The sequence below is a fragment of the Molossus molossus genome, unplaced genomic scaffold, assembly GCF_014108415.1.
Source record: "Molossus molossus isolate mMolMol1 unplaced genomic scaffold, mMolMol1.p scaffold_m16_p_3, whole genome shotgun sequence".
Lineage (NCBI taxonomy): Eukaryota > Metazoa > Chordata > Mammalia > Chiroptera > Molossidae > Molossus > Molossus molossus.
The window spans coordinates 58,060,118-58,078,462 of NW_023425366.1; the positions used below are offsets into that span (position 1 = coordinate 58,060,118).

Consider the following 18,345-nt stretch of genomic DNA (forward strand, 5'->3'; position numbering starts at 1 on the left):
TTATGATATGTCATTGTAAGTACTTTAATCATAGCTAATGTACCACTCTGGTGGGGTTTGTTGATTATGGGAGGCTTTGTATTTGTGGGAGCAAGGGAGATATGCAAAATCTCTGTACCTTTCACTCAGTTTTGTTGTGAACATTAAACTACTACTACAAAAAAAAAAAAAGCACAAAAATGCCTCTACTGTTCTTCTCTTCTTTCCCAAGGTGCGTCGCTTTTGCCTTTCCTTCTCCTAAGCTCCAAGGACTCTTCTTTGGCTCCTACAACCTGTTTCCTGAGCCTACACAGCCCAGCTGGCTCACTTCTACTACCTCCATAACTCTAAATAAGCTTTCTTTAAAACAATAAGAAAATGAACCTAGCCCTGGCCAGTTTGGCTCAGCAGTTAGAGTGTCGGCCTGCGGTCCAGAGAGACCCGGGTTCGGTTCCCGCTAAGGGCATGTACCTCGGTTGCAGTTTGTCCTCGGCCCTGGTTGGTCATGCGGGTGGCGGCCACTCGACGTGTCCCTTTCACGTCGATGTTTCTCTCTCTGTTCCTCTCTCTCCCTCCCATTCTACCTGAACAAAAAATGGAAAAATGTCCTCGAGTGAGGATAAAAAAAAAAAAGAAAGAAAATGAACCTAAAAAAAAAAAGAGTCTTATTAAGAAAATTTATAACCAAGCAAAATATAAAGCATGGTTTCTGTTCTAACAGAATTTGAGATCTAATTATAGAAATACATGGTAAGCATGAGAAGTTAAATAACAAGTGGAAGACAATTACATGATATATCATATTTAATGAGTCTAGAAAGATCAATGAGCTCAAAACGAGGAAAACTCTGAATGAGGAGTTGCCCCTGAAGATTTAAGGAAAAACATGTGACTGAACTTCTTATAGTTTGGTTGAAAGAAGAAGAGAATGAGGAACCTAGATTAGAGATGAGGTTATAAACATTTGTCCCTTTTTCTCAGTAGTGTCCTGCCCCTCTTGTTCTGAGCTTAGATATGAATGTGCTGCTCCAGAAACAATGCTGGGGTTGCTTTCTCAAAAGATCAATTCATTCCTTTCTGCTTAGTCTTTACAATATTTAGGATGTTATAGTACTCTGTTCAAAAATAATTTTGATGAACAATTTATTGATGTCATAAGAAAACGCCATACTAAAGGAAGTTTTATACTAAATAAAACTTACCTGCTTCCTAGTTCAAAAGATAAGAACAGGTCACTGATGCATATAAACATCACAACATTTATATTCCTTCCAATTTAAAAATGTTGAATGAATACAGGAAATTAAAAGAAAAGAATAAAAAACATCTGTAAATAGACTGTGCATTCCTTGACGTTAGATACCAAGTTTTACTTATTGAAGCTTACAGGAAACCTAGCATACAGATGACCCTCAAAAACCTATTTCTATTTTGATTTTAAAATAATTCTAACTTTGCCTGGCTAGTGTGGCTCAGTGGATTGAATGTTGCCCCATGGACTACGAGGTCCCCCTGGGTAGTGGGCTCAGTCCCCACCTGGGGGCGTGAAAGAGGCAGCTGATGAATGTTTCTCTCTCACATCGATGTTTCAATCTCTCTCTTCCTCCCTCTCTTAAAAAAAAAATCAATAAAAACATATTTTAAAATAACTCTAACTTAAGTATAAGTTCACATTAAATGTAATTATTTTTTACATTTTATGATACTCTTTAAATAACCAAATCACAAGTATTATACTGTAAATATTTCACTTTAAAGACAGCATATAAATATATATATATATATACCCACACACACATACATATTTAAATCTTAAAGGTTTGTATGTATGCAAATTCTAAAATGTGCTCAAAAAAATTGTTACATATTGTTTATATTTAAGAGTTGGTAGCTTATGGGTGGAAAAACTAATTTTTAATGCACTAATTTTTGTGCATGTAATTTTATAGGCCAGCATATTTTGATTATGAATCAGACTTTATATCTTTTTGAATTTAATTATCTGAATGACAGATTTTTCTCACATACATTTTTTCATCTCACCATATTTTCAGACTTCATAAGTATTTTTTTTAAACAACCAGGCAAATTATTTTTTTAATGTGGCAGGTTAGTACATTGCTAACAACTTGTTCAATTTATAAGGTTGCTGGAAAGATGTTATCAAAAGTATGAGACAATTCTTCATTAATGCTAATTCATACTGATTTTGACAGATTTTCAGTAACATGATGTTGCAGTAAAATTAATATAAATCACATTTCAAAGTTACTAAAAATGTCCTGAGCTTGTCTTTTGAGGAATAAACTTTTCAATAAATTGTTCAGGTATCACTAAGGCACGTGGCAGAGCTATAAAGACTATGAGTGTGGTATAAGGGCCATCTTCCTTCCTTCCTTCCTTCCTTCCTTCCTTCCTTCCTTCCTTCCTTCCTTCCTTCCTTCCTTCCTTCCTTCCTTTCTTTCTTTCTTTCTTTCTTTCTTTCTTTCTTTCTTTCTTTCTTTCTTTCTTTCTTTCTTTCTTCTTTCTTTTTCATTCATAGGGTGATGCCTCAGAGTCTTTTGCCTTTCACCATTTGGTGGCTTCCATATAGAGAAAGATGAAGCATCTCTAAAATCTGTCACTGAAATACTCTACACTTGGAACACATGACTTCATCCTTTTAGTTCACTAGCTAAAGAATACTCTTCTCCATGTTACAATTGCTACATTTTGAGGCTGTAAATCCCACCACTTTCTGTCTGCCTGTCAATTCCCTCCTTCATTTATTGCCTTGCCTATATTGCATGATTTATAATAATCATACTCTTGCAGATGCCTCATGCTCTCTATTTTTTTCATGCTTGGAACCATAACTCTGGTAAAAACAAAATAAAACAAACTCAATTCCAAACAAAACAAAACCCCCAACCTGAGCAGGTTGGTTTCACTATAAATGCACAATCACCTCTTAAATATTGGTAAAGTTTTTTGCCCATCTTTTCTATGATTACCACCTTCTCTTTGCTAGCTCTAGACCAGCTTCCACCCTTTGCTGTACCCCTCTCTGCTATCTAATCTTTGACCAACTTTTACAGTGATCTTTGTAAAACTTAAATCACTATCTCTTCCAAGTTTAAAAACTTGCAAAGTTTTTCAGTTGCCCTTAGGTAGCACCTTAAACCCCATGAGAAGATTTACATACTATATTCTACATTGCAGAGCCTCTCATTCTCCTGAGTCTGTCTTTCTCTTCAGACATTTAATCCAGAGTCCTCTCACTCCCTCACAAGCCTCGAGCACTTTCTCACCTGAGGCCTTCAGTCCTACAGTCAGGCCTCTGAAAAGCCTCACTTCACTTTCAGGTAGGCCTTTCCTTTCCTCCAAATCTAAAGCTGATTCTCCATTATTACATCTCAAAGCACCTTGCTTATTTAATCAGTTCTCACCATGTGTAAGTACATTTTGTACTTACCCTCTGCCTCTCCCAGCAGACTCTATGTTCCAGGCAGCAGGAAACATGGCCATATATGCCCATTGCATGACACAGTCCCTGGAATACAGATATGGCCTCAGAAATCTTGTTGTATAAATGAATAAAAGAATGGATGCACAAAATGTGCTGTTAGTTGTAAATATAGTAATTTGGGAACATTATAGTTTCAAATACCTGTACACAAGCTGAGAAATGAACTAATAGAATTTCTTAAATCACCAATGGATTAATATGTTTTTTAGAAAATATTCTATCAGTTTATGACTTACTTCTAGAACAATGGACTGCACTTTTACTTTTCCAACACAGATCTAATTATGTAACCACCAATTATTATATTTTTAATAGCCAGAAAGAAGTGAATATACAGTATGGTTGTAACCCAACCTTATTATAAAGATCCAGAAAGTAAGGACCTCAGAATTTAAATGAAAAACTAAATGCCACACAACTAGCAAGTGGCAGAACTGCTACTGGGATCTAAGAGTTAATCTAAAATCTTCCTGTTTATAAAATGTAATGTAAACACCTTCCAAAAGTTGTTTAGGTTTTACCCAGCTATTTATTAAAATAATGATGACAGAGGACTGTAATAAGGTCCTAAGTTACAGAGTTGTCTTGGTTCATACGTTCTCATGGTAGCTAAAAAATACTTTAGTGAAATGGAACCTAGTGTCTCTTTTCTGTAATTGGTTTTCACTGAGCCTGAGACATTTGTATTATTCCATTTTCTTCCTCAGTACTCCTCACTGTCTTCCTGTACAATTGATACTTGTTTACTGACATGCACACTGATATTTAAAGCCTGCTTAACCTTCTTTAGCTTTCACTTTAAAGTTAGTTAAATTGCATTTAGTTCTTGATTGAAAGCTAAAGATAGGATCAGATCTGTCACTTTAACTGTAGCCCCAAGACCTCCAGGAAGGGATTTATGGAGGAACTTTAAGGAGACAGGCAGCTTTTTAAGTTGAATCTCCATCCAGCCAGAGTAATAAAACAGGCAGAATTTGTTATAATTACATCCCTTTCTAAATTGCATATATATATATATATATATATATATAAACATCATCAACCCTACAGTTGTTAATATATCCAGGCAATACATTTTTTTGGCTTGTTTTCTTATCACTGCACTTTCCCACATCTCTCCTGTTCTTATCTCATTGTTTCTTCTTCTAGGACACATTTTAGTTAACTCACAAGCATATTGGGACTTCAACAGAACAACTGTCAGAGAAGGGTTTCTAATGAGGCAGGTTCATTCAATTAAAATAGAGTGAGCTGTATTTCACTGGTACAGGTAATGTTCTAGAGTTCCAAGGCAGAGATAATTGCATCCACAGGTCATACTGCTTTTATTTATTGGTTTTATTAAATTGCATTGCTTATTGCTATGTATAAGTCCATACCTATACTCATTCTGTTTTATTTTTATTTTCTTTGTTCCTAAAGAATAATATGCCTCTACATCCATGTCTAAGTCCTCATTCATAAACCTCTTGTATGTCTTTCCCTTTAGTTTACTTTGTGATTCTTTCCACTTTGTGAAAGCTTTTATGTAGAGACCCCTGAGAGCATTAGGAAGACCTATTCATAGCTCACGTCTCTGAATGTAAAAAAATAAGTAAAATGGTGCAAATACAGTTCTTACTACAATAAACCTGGCTCCTTTCTACAAGCAGATCACATTGCAAATTTATTGATCTGCCAATGACATAAATCTGAAAATGTACAAGCTTTGTTACCTTGGACAAGTCAAGCATTTAAACCTCAATTTCTTTAGGGATGACAATACTAGCCCTATCTCATCTATAAATTATTGTGACACTCAAATTACATATTCACATTGGAAAGCAACTTGTAATAGATAAAGAGATACAATAAAATGAGCAATCATTATGTCACCATGTTGAAGTAAGAAACATTCAAACCCATAGATAAATTTTACAAGAGTTTATTTGAGCCTGACTACATATGCCAGAGAGGAAGATGTCATATGCTCCAGAGAATAACAGTTTTGCAGTTTCTTTTATGCATTTCATATTAAAGAGGGAAGGTAAAGAAATTACAAGAGGGTAAGAGAAAGCAAAGTGGGGACTGGATAACAGCATGGCTAACACGATTATGGTTTTGTCTTGAGAAGGCATAAGAAGGTGGTTTAATTTCATTTTATTGCATGTATCTGTCCAATATTCCCAACATCATTTATTAAATAGACTATCTTTTTGTCTCCTTTGTCAAACATTAATTGATTATTCTCTTCCATTGATCTATATGTCTGTTTTTATGTCAGTGCTATGTTGTTCTAATTACTATGGCCTTATAGTATAATACGGTATCAGGTGGCATGATTCCTCCAACTTTGTTTTTCTTTCTCAAGATTGCTGTGGCATTATGTAATTGATATTTAAGACATTAAATGATTTTTAGAACCAAACATGGGGAGAACTCTAGGTGTTTAGAGAGATGAAGAATTGAAAAAGAAGGAGTAGGGATGAGAGGAGACAGTAAAGATGTTAATCCTTTCCCTGCCAAAAGACTGATACCGATCAATGGTGGTAGTGGTGGTGACAGGTGAGTTTTCATGGTAATACATCTCCAATTACACCATAGAAAAGGAGGGTACTTACTTTATAGTTTTAAAATATATTTTATAGAAATCTGGCTGTCTGTACTCTGGAAACTTCTAGTATCTTTACTTATCAACAAAGTCTTTTGGGAGGGGGAGGACTAGCTTCCCTTAAACAACCTTGACCAAGCTAGACAATAGGCACCAGCAAAGTTGTCATTCAGTTATGCAGATGATCATATTTGAAGTTCTACTGCTCTGATTTTTTTTTTTTTTTTGCAAGTCTTCTAATGCTCATTTGTGTTCCAGTATATCAAACAAATGGGTAACCATTGATATTCACCTATTTCAATTCTGCGTTCATTCATATTTGTTTATGATGGCCACAGCCTAAAGTACACACAGCTGTGACTTAATTTGAAAACCAAATATTTTAATATGCATCAAGCTAATATAGAAGATTAAACTATATCAGCCCCCCCCACACACACACACAAATTGCCATGACTAATTGGTGTGTTTTGTGGTTCTACATATACTTTTGAAATATTTGTTCTATTTCTGTGAAATATGCCATTGGTGTCTTGACTGGAATTATGTTGAATCTATAGATTGTTTTAGGTAGTATGGGCATTTTAATTTTTTTTTAAATCCATGAACATGGCATATGCTTTTATTATTATATTTTCTTTATTTTCTTCCTCAGTGTCATATAGTTTTCCAAGTAGAGGTCTTTTACATCCTTGGTTAATTTATTCCCAGCTATTTGTTTGATAAAAATGTAAATGGAGTTGTTTTCTTAGTTTCTCATTCTGATAGTTCATTATTGGTGTTATAAAAATGCAACTGGCCCTGGCCAGTTTGGCTCAGCGGTTAGAGTGTTGACCTGCGGTCTGGAAAGACCCGGGTTCAGTTTCCGCTAAGGGCACGTACCTTGGTAGCAGTTTGTCCCCTGCCCTGGTTGGGTGGTGCAGGTGGCAGCCACTGAATGTGTCCCTTTCACGTCAATGTTTCTCTCTCCCTCCCACTCTATCTGAACAAAATATCAAAAAATATCCTCGGGTGAGGATAAAAACAACAACAACAACAACTGATTTCTGGATATTTACTTTGTATCCTGGTGCTTTATTGAATTAATTTATCAGTTCTAGTAGTTTTTTGGAGGAATCTTTAAGGTTTTCCATATAGAGTAATCTTGTCACCTGAAAATAATGACAGTTTTAGGAAAATTCTTGTAGTTTTTGCCCACTGAATATGATGTGGGTTTGTCATATATAGTCTTTATTACATTGAGGTATGTTTTCTGTATCCCCATTTTGAGTTTTTATCATAAATGGGTGCTGGATTTTATCAAATGCTTTTTCTACATTTATTGATATGATCATGTGATTTTTATCTCTCATTTTGTTTATGTGGTGTTTCACATTTATTGATTTGCAGATATCGTATCAACCTTGCATCCCTGGAATAAATCTCAGCTTTTCATGGTGTGTGATCTTTTTAATGTATTGCTGGATCCAGTTTGCTAATATTTTGTTGAGGATTTTAGCATCTATGTTCATTTGGGATATTGGCTTATAATTTTCTTTTCTTGTAGCATCTTTATCTGGTTTTGAAATTAGGATAACATTAGACTTGTAAAATGAGCTTGGGAGTCTTCCCTCCTCTTGAATATCTTAGAATAGTTTGATAAGAATAGGTGTTAATTCTTTGAATGTCTGGTAAAATTTACCTGTGATGTCATCTGGTTCAGGACTGTTGTTCACTGGGATTTTTGTTTTTATCACTGCTTCAATTTCACTAGTTGTAATCTACTTAGATTCTCTAATTTTTCCTAATTCAGTTTTGAAAGTTTGCATGCTTCTAGGAAATTATCCATCTTGTCTAGATTGTCCAATTTGTTGTATATAATTGTTCATAAAGATATAAGTTTTTTGATGGCTCACCATCCTAGTGAGAAGCCTGAACTTCATTTTCTTCATGGCATGTATGTTTGTGTGTGGGGAGAAAGGGGATTTACTGGAAGAAGTATGATTATTTCAGTCCCAATGTTTCCTCATAGGCACATAATAAGTGCTATTAGCAATGTATTTTTCCAAAGTTTAAAGCTATAGCATAAATAAGATAAATGTGTATAGATATCAGGCCTTACAGCCAGTAAAATAAAAACAAATATTCTTAAGTCACTCCTTAGAGATGCACACAATTAATTGAAGACAGATAATTGCATGTGTAATGGCTTCTTGTATGCTAAGTACCTGTTTACAAATAAAATTATTCAATTTGGAGTCCCAAGTGTGTGCTGTCTATGCTCAATTAACCCCTTATGGCTTGCATAAACACTAGTTTGTAAAAGTGAGGACTTTAATATTTTAAGAACATTTAAATTATAACAAATTTATACAACAAAGAATGAAGTAAACATCTGTTATAATTTCCTAAGTTAAGAGATGTAACATATCAAGTATTGCTCAGAGTCATTTGCTGCTATGGTTTCAGGTTTACAGGTTTATTTGTAAAACCTGAATTTAAATAAGTTCTCTACACAAATGAACATATACTCTAAGAAATATTATAAAACATGCCTTATAAAATTCTGAAAGGCAATTTTCTAAAAATATTTGAGAGTGACAAATAAGCTTCTCTAAAGAGCTGCCAAGTGTGAGAAGCAGGCGCACCATTCATTTAATCATTCATTTATTTGAAAATTATTGCACAGCATATGTAAAGTATCATGGAAGGTGTACAGAGAAAATAGACATGGTCCCTGCATTTGACACATGATTAGATGAATCTGACCCATGACTTTAAAAGCTGTAGGAGGCATAGGCATGGTGATATGAGCTCAAATGCTGGAGTCACACAGGCTTTACAACCAACTCCATACCTCAGGAAACGAACAAACAAGAATATTAACGTCAACGCTTTTAGCCTTAGTTTTCTTATTTATAATCATGGGCCAATATAGTACCATGCTCAGGTAGGAATGTGAGAATAATAAGATGTTTCACATATTCTCATAACTCATTGAAAAACAAAACATACATTTTATTGCTCTCTAAGTTCAGGAAAAAAATTGTTTCAATTCTTCCGTGACTTAATTTTCATCATTTTTACAGATAAGTAATAGAAAAAAAAATATTTCTATCATTACAGATGAGTAAAACAAGGCTTATAACTAAGTAATGAATGCCACAGGTACAATAAAATTATTTTGTAGGTGGAACAAAAATAATCATTGATAAGATTATTATTCATTTGGTGAAGTGTGAACATATGGTTAAATAAATGACAGAATAATATGGTAAGAGGGCATATTGTAGAATGTATGCAGTGAATAAAAATTGCATTTATTACTGTTTTATAGATTTGAGGCTTAGTTTTAAAGCAAAGAAAAATCTTTTAAACAAAGAATATGGTAAATACTAGGAAAAGTAATTTGAGTTTTTTTTAAAGTGTCATTTATTTTCTATTAGACTCTCCAAATTTAAAAAAAGAATTGAAATGATTCTTCTCTTCAGATGAAAACAAAAGAAAATCATCACCTAGAACTTGGGATGAAGATAGAGCATATCTTTATTTTATTTTTATATTGTCTGTTACATATTTTCTGTTTGATAATAGAATTTAGTTTGACTTAGTGGTAGTAAGTAAAATAAAGATATATCTCTGGCAGTGGTAGACCTAAGTGTATGAGACTTGATAGAATGTATTAATTTGTTGAACATTACTGATTTTAGTGTTCATTTTGGTAATTAAATATTGAATGTTTGAATTGGGTGAAGTTTACTAGTAATCTATATTCATTTTTCTTGGCTTCTAAAGTATAATTTCATTAAGGGTGAGGCTTATAGGTTCAGAAAAAAAACAAGGTTTTAAAATATGACTTCTCTTTTGTCTCCTCTCCCTCCCCCTCCCCTCTCCCTCTTCTGTCCCCTCTCTCTTCTTTTTCTCTCTTCCCCCCTCCCTCCCTCCCTGTTTTTCTTTGTGTTTGTGTTTCCAAAGAAGGATACACAGTGCCTCCTATTTACATTCTGTTCTCTTAAAAGGAAGAAATTCTTGAAAAAATTATGACTTATGCCTGTGATGATTCCACTACACATATTAAATATCTATTAAAAATTAAATTTAAATAGAGAAAACCAGGTTTTCTATTATAAAATAACCATGGAACTGCCAAACTCTAATTGCATATGTCCCTATTTTTGTGGTTAGGTAGAGAATATTTATTGAAAAATAATAATTCATTAATTGCATGCTTTGTCCCCCTCTTTGAGAATTATGGCTCCACTGGTAATTGCACATTTCCAGCAGTGATCCAAAGCATTAGATTTCTGTGGCCCTTAGGCATTACAGCCTTTTATGACTTGTAGACAGCTTCTTAGTATGCTTTTATTGTCACCATTTTCTCCATGATCAGCTCTATCTCTTTTTGATGAATGCATTGGAGTTGTCAACTGAAGTGTATTTGTTATGTAGTCAACGCTAGAAAAGGACATGCCTAGCCCTGGCTGGTTGTTTCAGCAGTTAGAGCATTAGTCTGCGGTCCAAAGAGACCCAGGTTCGGTTCCTGCTGAGGGTGCATGCCTCGGTTGCAGTTTGTCCCTGGCCCTAGTTGGGTCGTGCAGGAGGCAGCCACTCGATGTGTCCCTTTCACGTTGATGTTTCTCTCTCTCTTCTCTCTCTCTCTCTCTCCCTCCCACTCTGTCTGAACAACAGCAACAACAAAATGTCCTCGGGTGAGGGTAAAAAAAAAAAAAAGAAAAGGACATGCCTATAATTCCACTAGGTGTAAGAAGATTTATGAAAATACCACAAAATGCTTAAGTATTCATTACTAGAAAGATAATATATGTTATAACAACTTATCAAAACAGTAGGCCATCGCTTTATTTCTGTCTGGAATAGTGGGGGAAAAAAATTTGTTTACACATGTCTCATTCAGTACTCATTCCATCTCTTTGTATTATAACTCATTTTTTTCCTTGTTGTTTTTGGAAGACAGATATTACTTAGAAAATGGTGATATTGTAGCGGAAAAGAATGTTTTGAGAAAATTGAAAAATAAAACCAACTCAATCACAACAACAACAACAAAAATCCAATTGAAAAAATAGACAAACTGTTCTCCAAAGGAGACATACAGATGGCCAACAGACATATGAAAAGACGCTCGACATTACTAATTATTAGGGAAATACAAATAAAAATCACAATGAGATACCTCCTAACACCAGTTAGATTTTTTATTTTCAAAAATAACATGAGTTGGCAAGAATGTGCACAAAAAGGAACCTTTGTTGGTGAGATTACATACAAACAGATGCAGTCACTATGAAAATGGTATGGGGAGTCCTCAAAAGTCTAAAAATAATATACCATAAACCAGCAATTTCTCTGGTAGATTATTCAAAGCAAACAAGAACACTAATTAGAAAAGATATATGCACCCCTATGTTCATTGCAGCATTATTTACAATAGCCAAGATATGTAAACAACATAGGTTCCCTTCAGATAGATGAATTAATAAAGATGTGATGTGATGTTTGTGTGTGTGTATGTGTGTGTTTCTGTGTGTGTATTATGCAGCAATAAACCAGGATGAAATCTTGCCTTTTGTGACAACATGGATGGATCATGAAGGTATTATGCTAAGTGAAATAAGTAAGTTATGCAGGCAGAAAAATACAAATACTGTATGATTTCATTTATATGTGGAATCTGAAAACAAAACAAAACTAAAAAATAAAACAAAAACAGACTAATAGAAACAGAGACCAAAGTATTAGTTACCAGAAAGGAGGGGGCAGGAGATGGGTGAAAAGTGGAAAAGAGATATAGTCAGTAATATTGTAATAAATTTACAGGATCAAAGAAGATTAGTAGAATTAATGGGGTGATCATACTATAAGGTATAAAAATGTCAAGTTACTATGCAGTACATCTGAAACTAATAATACCAACATACAGTTGTATACCAATTATACTTAAATTAAAAAACATTTTATTTTAATAAAAAAATAGATACATGAAGAATATATTGATAAAACAAAACATTTTTTTAAAAAAGTGAATCAGTTTCTGCTCAACTCATGTGGCTCAGTGGTTGAATGTTGATCCATGTATCCAGAGGTCTCTAGTTCAATTCCCAGTCAGGGCATATGCCTGGGTTGTGGGCCCAATCCCCAGTGGGAGGCATGCAGGAGGTGGCCAATCGATGTTCTTGCTCATTGATGTTTCTATCTATTTCTCCCTCTCCTTTCCTCTCTCTCTAAAAATCAATAAAGAAAAAATAAATGTTTTTAAATAAATAAAAAGTGGATCACTTTCCCATAAAAAATGTGACTTGTTGCCAAAGGTTATCATGGAAACCTTCTTATTTAAAAATAGGCAATAAAATTTGCAGAAGCAGCACAGGATGATGGTAAGAATCTGAGTTTTTTAAAATAGCATGGTGTCACAAAATTTGACTGTTCTGATTTTTATTCCCTTAAACAAACTATGATATTCAGTTGTCCTTATCTTTTATCTGTTTTACACTCCTAGTAAATATATTTTAAAAATTCCATTGCCATTCAAATGAAAAAAAAAATCAAAATATCTAACCTACAGATATTAACTTATTTACTAAATGAAATACGTCTTTTCCACATTACCAAAAAGTTAGGAAATGAAAGTGGCATTTTTTTTATATTTATCTGCCACTTATCACTGTGTATCAGAATTTCTGAGTTCTGTCATTTATTTATCACAAGACAATGACAATCTTCTGTGTTTATAGTAATGTGGAAGAGATATCAAGTTTAAGCGAATGTATTTCCAACACACAAGCAACAGTGCACGTGCTCTGTATTTCCTCAGCCACTGATGACTTCTGATGGCCTGGTGTATTGCACATGGCTCTTATAGACTCCCTTTTGGCAAAATTATTCATTGGCATCAGACTGGCTTTGGAAGGCTGGCTACCTTCTGATGTGCAGAGGATTCTTTTATCATGATCCCATCATTACATTCTAAAAAACTGAGCTAACTCAGTGATTTTCAACCTTTTTCAAATTACTAAAATTCTGAGGCACACCAAAAAATATCATATATTTTGCTGATCTGACAAAAACAGGTATACTTTTGATCCATTCACACCAGATGGCTATTGTTGTATTGGCTGTTGCCTTTTTTTTTTTTTTTTTAATTTGACAATCTAAGGAAAAGAGGTCTGTGCCCCAGACTAAATAGTAAGGTATTGCATGTTTTAAAAATTCTTGCAGCACACTGGTTGAAAATTGCTGAGCTAACTGCTAACCGTGCTTGTGATATGAATAGAGTGAGTATCTGCTTTACATCCTGTAGTTTGTGTTTTGGTCATTTTATTCTTTTTGTTTTCTCTTTTTAGGTTTTTGGTATCAGAAGCTTTTAACATAAACATGGTTTATTAGTTGCAAACTTCTTGCAAATTCTACTAGACTGCAGTCATTCAAATACAGTGTGAATCTACATACCAAGAATCCCTCTGGGACAGCAGTGAGGCAGTAGGTGCAAAAGTGTCGCAGGGGAAGACCTGGGGCAGGTACAGGTTCTTGGATTCTGCTAGATCACATCTCTGCTTTCAGTTGCATCCACCAAAAAACCACCTTCCAGAAGGAAGCACCTTATCTTATTCATCTTTATATCCCTAAAACTCAAAGTAACATATTTAAGGTAATGGGAGTTTGAGATATGGTGACTAAGAGAAATTCCAGTTTTTGTAGAATTTCTAGGAAAGATCCTATTTAGAGATATTTTCTGGAATTATTTTTCTCAGTAGAGAAGCTAATACATTTATTTGTTATTTGTCATTTACCTTCCCAGATCTACAAATAGTTTAAACCATTGTAAGATAATTTTTCTGAAAAATAAGAAATATAGCATTTTGGTCCCTCAATTATTTTAGCATATAAATTTGCTATATATTAATGATTTAGCATATTAGATATAAAAACAGAATACACTTAATATTAAAATTATACTATGAAAGGTAAAATTGTCTTAATGGAATTACAATTTAAACTCTTGGAGTGCTTGATGGGTTACTTTTATAAACATCAATTATCCTGTTATAATTCAAGAAGCCAAGATTTATTGAGCTCTCATATAACAGACAGCATGCAAAGGATTTGAAACTAAATAGATGGCAATTTACTTTTTTATGATGTCTCTAGAGTTAAACAAAAAATACATTTTTTTCATAGAAGTATTTTTTTTTTTTAATGCTTAAAGGCAAATGTATTCAGTTCCTTTCCATGCAGCACATAATAAGGTATCTATGTGCTTGTTTTTCCTTTTCCAAATCAAATTTGGGACAACCTTTGTGGATCCACTCATCCTCCACAGTGAGTCATCTTGTACTATGTGCTAGGATCTTATTTATGGGGGAAAAGAACATTCTTGCTGACACAGATTGGCAAGCGGGGAGTGTTCTGGGAGGAGAGCTAATGTTTATCGTCTCTTCCATCCTTGTCATGTGGCTCACAGTAGGGTCTTATCAGTTTGTACCAACAGATGCCTATGGAGCCATTCCGATGTGCTACAGCAGAGAGGACGGCACAAAAGACAAGGAGGAGAAGGAAGAGGAGATTCGATGTCCTATGATGGAGTGAAGAGGCTGGTCGAGGTGGAAAAAAAACAGGACTAATAGAAGTGAAGTCGTCTCCTTAGGATGCCATGCCAAGCAGGAAGCCTCCGAAAAATCCACCCGTCACTAGAACGTTCTCCTTCACAACTGACACCATCGCCTCAGCTTTGCTTTTCCTCTCTGTAGATATGTGGTTGCTCTTATGCGTCTTCAGCTGTTCCTTGGCTTTCATCATGTCCTTCTCGACTCGCTGCCAGTCCACCTTGATGTACCCAGTATGGTTTACAATCTGAAGGAGAACAAATCCTCCTCCCACAGCTGTTGCAGCCAACTTTCCCACCTTCTGGACTATGACACCCGCACACCAGCCAGTGACACCTCCGATTAACAGCTGGGTTCCCACACTATGCTTTTCAGCTGCGGGCCCAGATTCCTGCCCGAACAGCTTGCACCACCACGGCTGCTTTTTAGCAAATTCTGCAAGGTCCAGTGACTTAAAATGTTCTTGCATGGACGCGGCCATTTCAGAGAGCTGGTCTCGCCATAACACACATGGAGGCTTGCACCGTAGGCCTGGGAGGGGCCGCCGTCTAGCTTCCGGCCTGTGGGGCTTCCGGCCTGTGGGGCTTCCGGCACATGGATCAGGTGTTCCCATTCCTGAGGCCCCAGCGGAGGAGGGTGGGCTGGGCTCAGGGCAGTCACTCCCTACCCGCCCCCGGTGTCCTAATTTTTTGTTGTTGTTAATCCTCACACAAAGATTTTATTTCCCATTGATTTTTAGGCAGAGTGGAAAGGAGGGGGAGAGAGGGTGAGACAGAGAGACATCAATGTGAGGGAGACACATGCGCCTCATTTTCTTAGTTATGCTTTCAAATGGATACGATTCTTGTTATTGATTTTTCTTAATTGATTTTAATTTTTCCCTGGGACCCCAAATTGGCTAAGAGAAGAAAAACAGTATTCATCAACCAATGGTTTTAGTCATGATGCAGTTTTTCTATTCTTATTTTATATTGTTGAACCTTATAATTTACAGAACAAACAATGCTGAAGATGTTCAGGAGAAATGTATGCTTTGTGCTTAACAAAGAAAAAGTCAGTGAGGTGTGCTCCAAAAAGGTAAAAATATTTTGAGAAAAGAAATAGTATTTTGTTCTCTAACAGAATCTAATTGATTAACATTAATTACAATCTTTTGCATTAGCTTACTCTATCAAAGTCATTCTTATCCTATTCTGCTAATATAAAAATGCTACAACTTTTATATAATTTTCTTTAAAGAGGTTACATATCTTACTTTAGACTTGGAAAATAAAAGAATAACATATCAATAAATATTTTTAAAACAAGAATCATCCTTTCTTTTATATTTTTCAGAGAAGTAGAGGTCAATTGTATACTGAAATGTTTTTATGGATCAGAAAGCAACCTGAGAACCTTGAAGCTATAACGGGATACATAAAATGAACATGAATATCTTTAATGTATAACTGCCTTCAAGTTGTGACTATCTTCATCACCAACGAGTTTTTGGAATTTTTCATTTATAACTACATCCTAATCCCCTGTTTCTTGTACTTGAAAAATATAGTTATCACTTTTAAAGGGAAAAAATAATAAACTCACAATATTAATATAAAATATTTTAATTACAATGGTACTTAAAATAGTAGAAAAATATCAACAAAGTCCCTTATGCTTATAGCTCTTGCAAAATCATAAAACCAAACAATCTTACAAATTAAAAATATAAACTATAAAAACAATAAAATTCAAATTAACAATATCAATTTTGTTTGACAAACTATGTTTTGCTGGAACTAAATTGCCTTTCATGATGTGAGTAGCAGCTTCTTAGGCATAGGCTCTTCCAAATTGTCATAAAATTTTAATTTCAAACTACACAAGAATTTTTATGTGTAAAACAGTGAAATCATTTATTGTTCTCTTGGTATGAACTGTGTTATTGTGTCCACCCCACATTAGCCTGTGACAAAGTAGCACTCTTGCCAACTCAATCACATAATAAACACAAATGTAGCCACTCAGCTAGACTGATATTTGGTCTTAGGCATCCAGATTATCCAACATACACTTAAAATCGTGTTTTGGGTTTTATTATTGACAACTAAAGAATCTCTAAGAATATGTTTGAAAAATCTCAGAAAGCCTCGGAACTCAATGCAAGATTATTAAATCAGTTATAAACAAAATACAGAAAAAAGTACTTTAGAAAATGATCCCTATCAGACTAAATACATGTCAATAAACAATGTTATAAAAATAAAATAAAATAAAATGTAAACACAAAATGGAAAATTCTCCAAACATAAAGTTAGGATATCAAAATAAAAGAAACATGTAGGAAAAAATATATAACAAAATAAGCAAACTGAATTTATAAAAAACAAAACCTATTAAATAGCAGTTATAATGCAGGTCCTTTTATTATTATTGTTTTTAAAAAGGAAATAAAAACTCTGCTCATTTACAGATCATGCTGAAAGCCAGGTGGTCTCAAATAGAAGGTAGGCTGGGGTTTGGCTCAAATGCACAATAACTAGTGCTCAGAGAAGCCTATGCTACTTCTAATCAATTCAGAATTCAAAACAAATTAAAGTGGGAAAAAAAGGTCAATTGTGTTAAACATTATTTTTTGGAGATTTATTTTTGTTTGGCAGCCAAGACTTTGTCCTTAGATGTGGAGATAGAGTCTTTCTGGTGTTCAAAGCAGGAGGGTTATCTCTGTAGTAGCCCACACTGGTGTTTTCCTTCTGTGGCTACAGGATTCAGTTATGGTTTAATCAGAATTTTTGTAGTAATATCAGATTCACCAGAGTTCAGCCAGATCGTTTAAAAAATTGTTTTTTTCAAAATGTAAATATCAATTTTATATTGAATTGATATTATAGTTTAAAGCAAATTCAATTTCAAATATTTCACAGGACAAGTCTAGTTCTGTGAAACTGGGTTTTAAGTGGTATGAAAGGTAAAGTGATAATGGGAACTTATGAGATGTGTTTTCTAAATGTGCAAACTTTTAAAAAAGATTTGTTTACTTGTTTAAATAAATGTTCCATTTGTAATAATAAAACAATAACCATAATAATGCAATATAACTATCATTTTTGTGTTTCCTCCTCATGTGCTTAAATTGACATAATCTGTCTTTTGTATTCTTCTGTACCTATGAACAATATACCATAAGCAGTTTCCATGTTGCTATTTAGCATTATAATCAGAACTAAAACTAATTTTTCTCATTAAACTTTATTATAAAAATACTAGATTATAAGAGAAGTAAAAAAAAACATATATATATATATATATAGAAAGGCTAAACAGAAGCCCCAAATCCAGCCACCCAGATATCATTGTGAACATTTTTATTTACAGGTTTTAGAATTCCTTTTTCTAAAATATATGTGAATATGTACATATAAGAAATTCTGTTGGTTTTCCCCAAACATCCCCTAAACACTCATTAACTCATACACATGATATACTTTTGAAAGCACCTGTCATGCTCTGCCTGAGAACTTTCTTTCCCAGGATTCAGTCTTCTCCAATAATATGGTAATTAGAAAATGAGTTCAGACTCCCTGAAATACAGGTGGAATAACTAAGATATTGTGGTAGCCCACTTCTATGAGACATGGGAGCTCACTGGGTCTCTTCTTACCCAATCCTCTTTTTCATTTTTTTCTTTC

General features: G+C 34.3%; 1 protein-coding gene across 1 annotated transcript; it reads right to left on the minus strand.

Moving 5' to 3' along the window:
- Positions 1-14,714: 14,714 nt before the first annotated feature.
- LOC118642019 (FUN14 domain-containing protein 2-like) lies at positions 14,715-15,290 on the minus strand. The gene has a single exon (XM_036279682.1). The coding sequence runs from the start codon at positions 15,288-15,290 to the stop codon at positions 14,715-14,717; it is 576 nt and encodes a 191-aa protein (XP_036135575.1).
- Positions 15,291-18,345: the final 3,055 nt, after the last annotated feature.

Excerpts from the sequence above, each read along its gene's own strand:
- LOC118642019 (XM_036279682.1), bottom strand. The coding sequence starts at position 15,290 with ATGGGAACACCTGATCCATGTGCCGGAAGCCCCACAGGCCGGAAGCCC.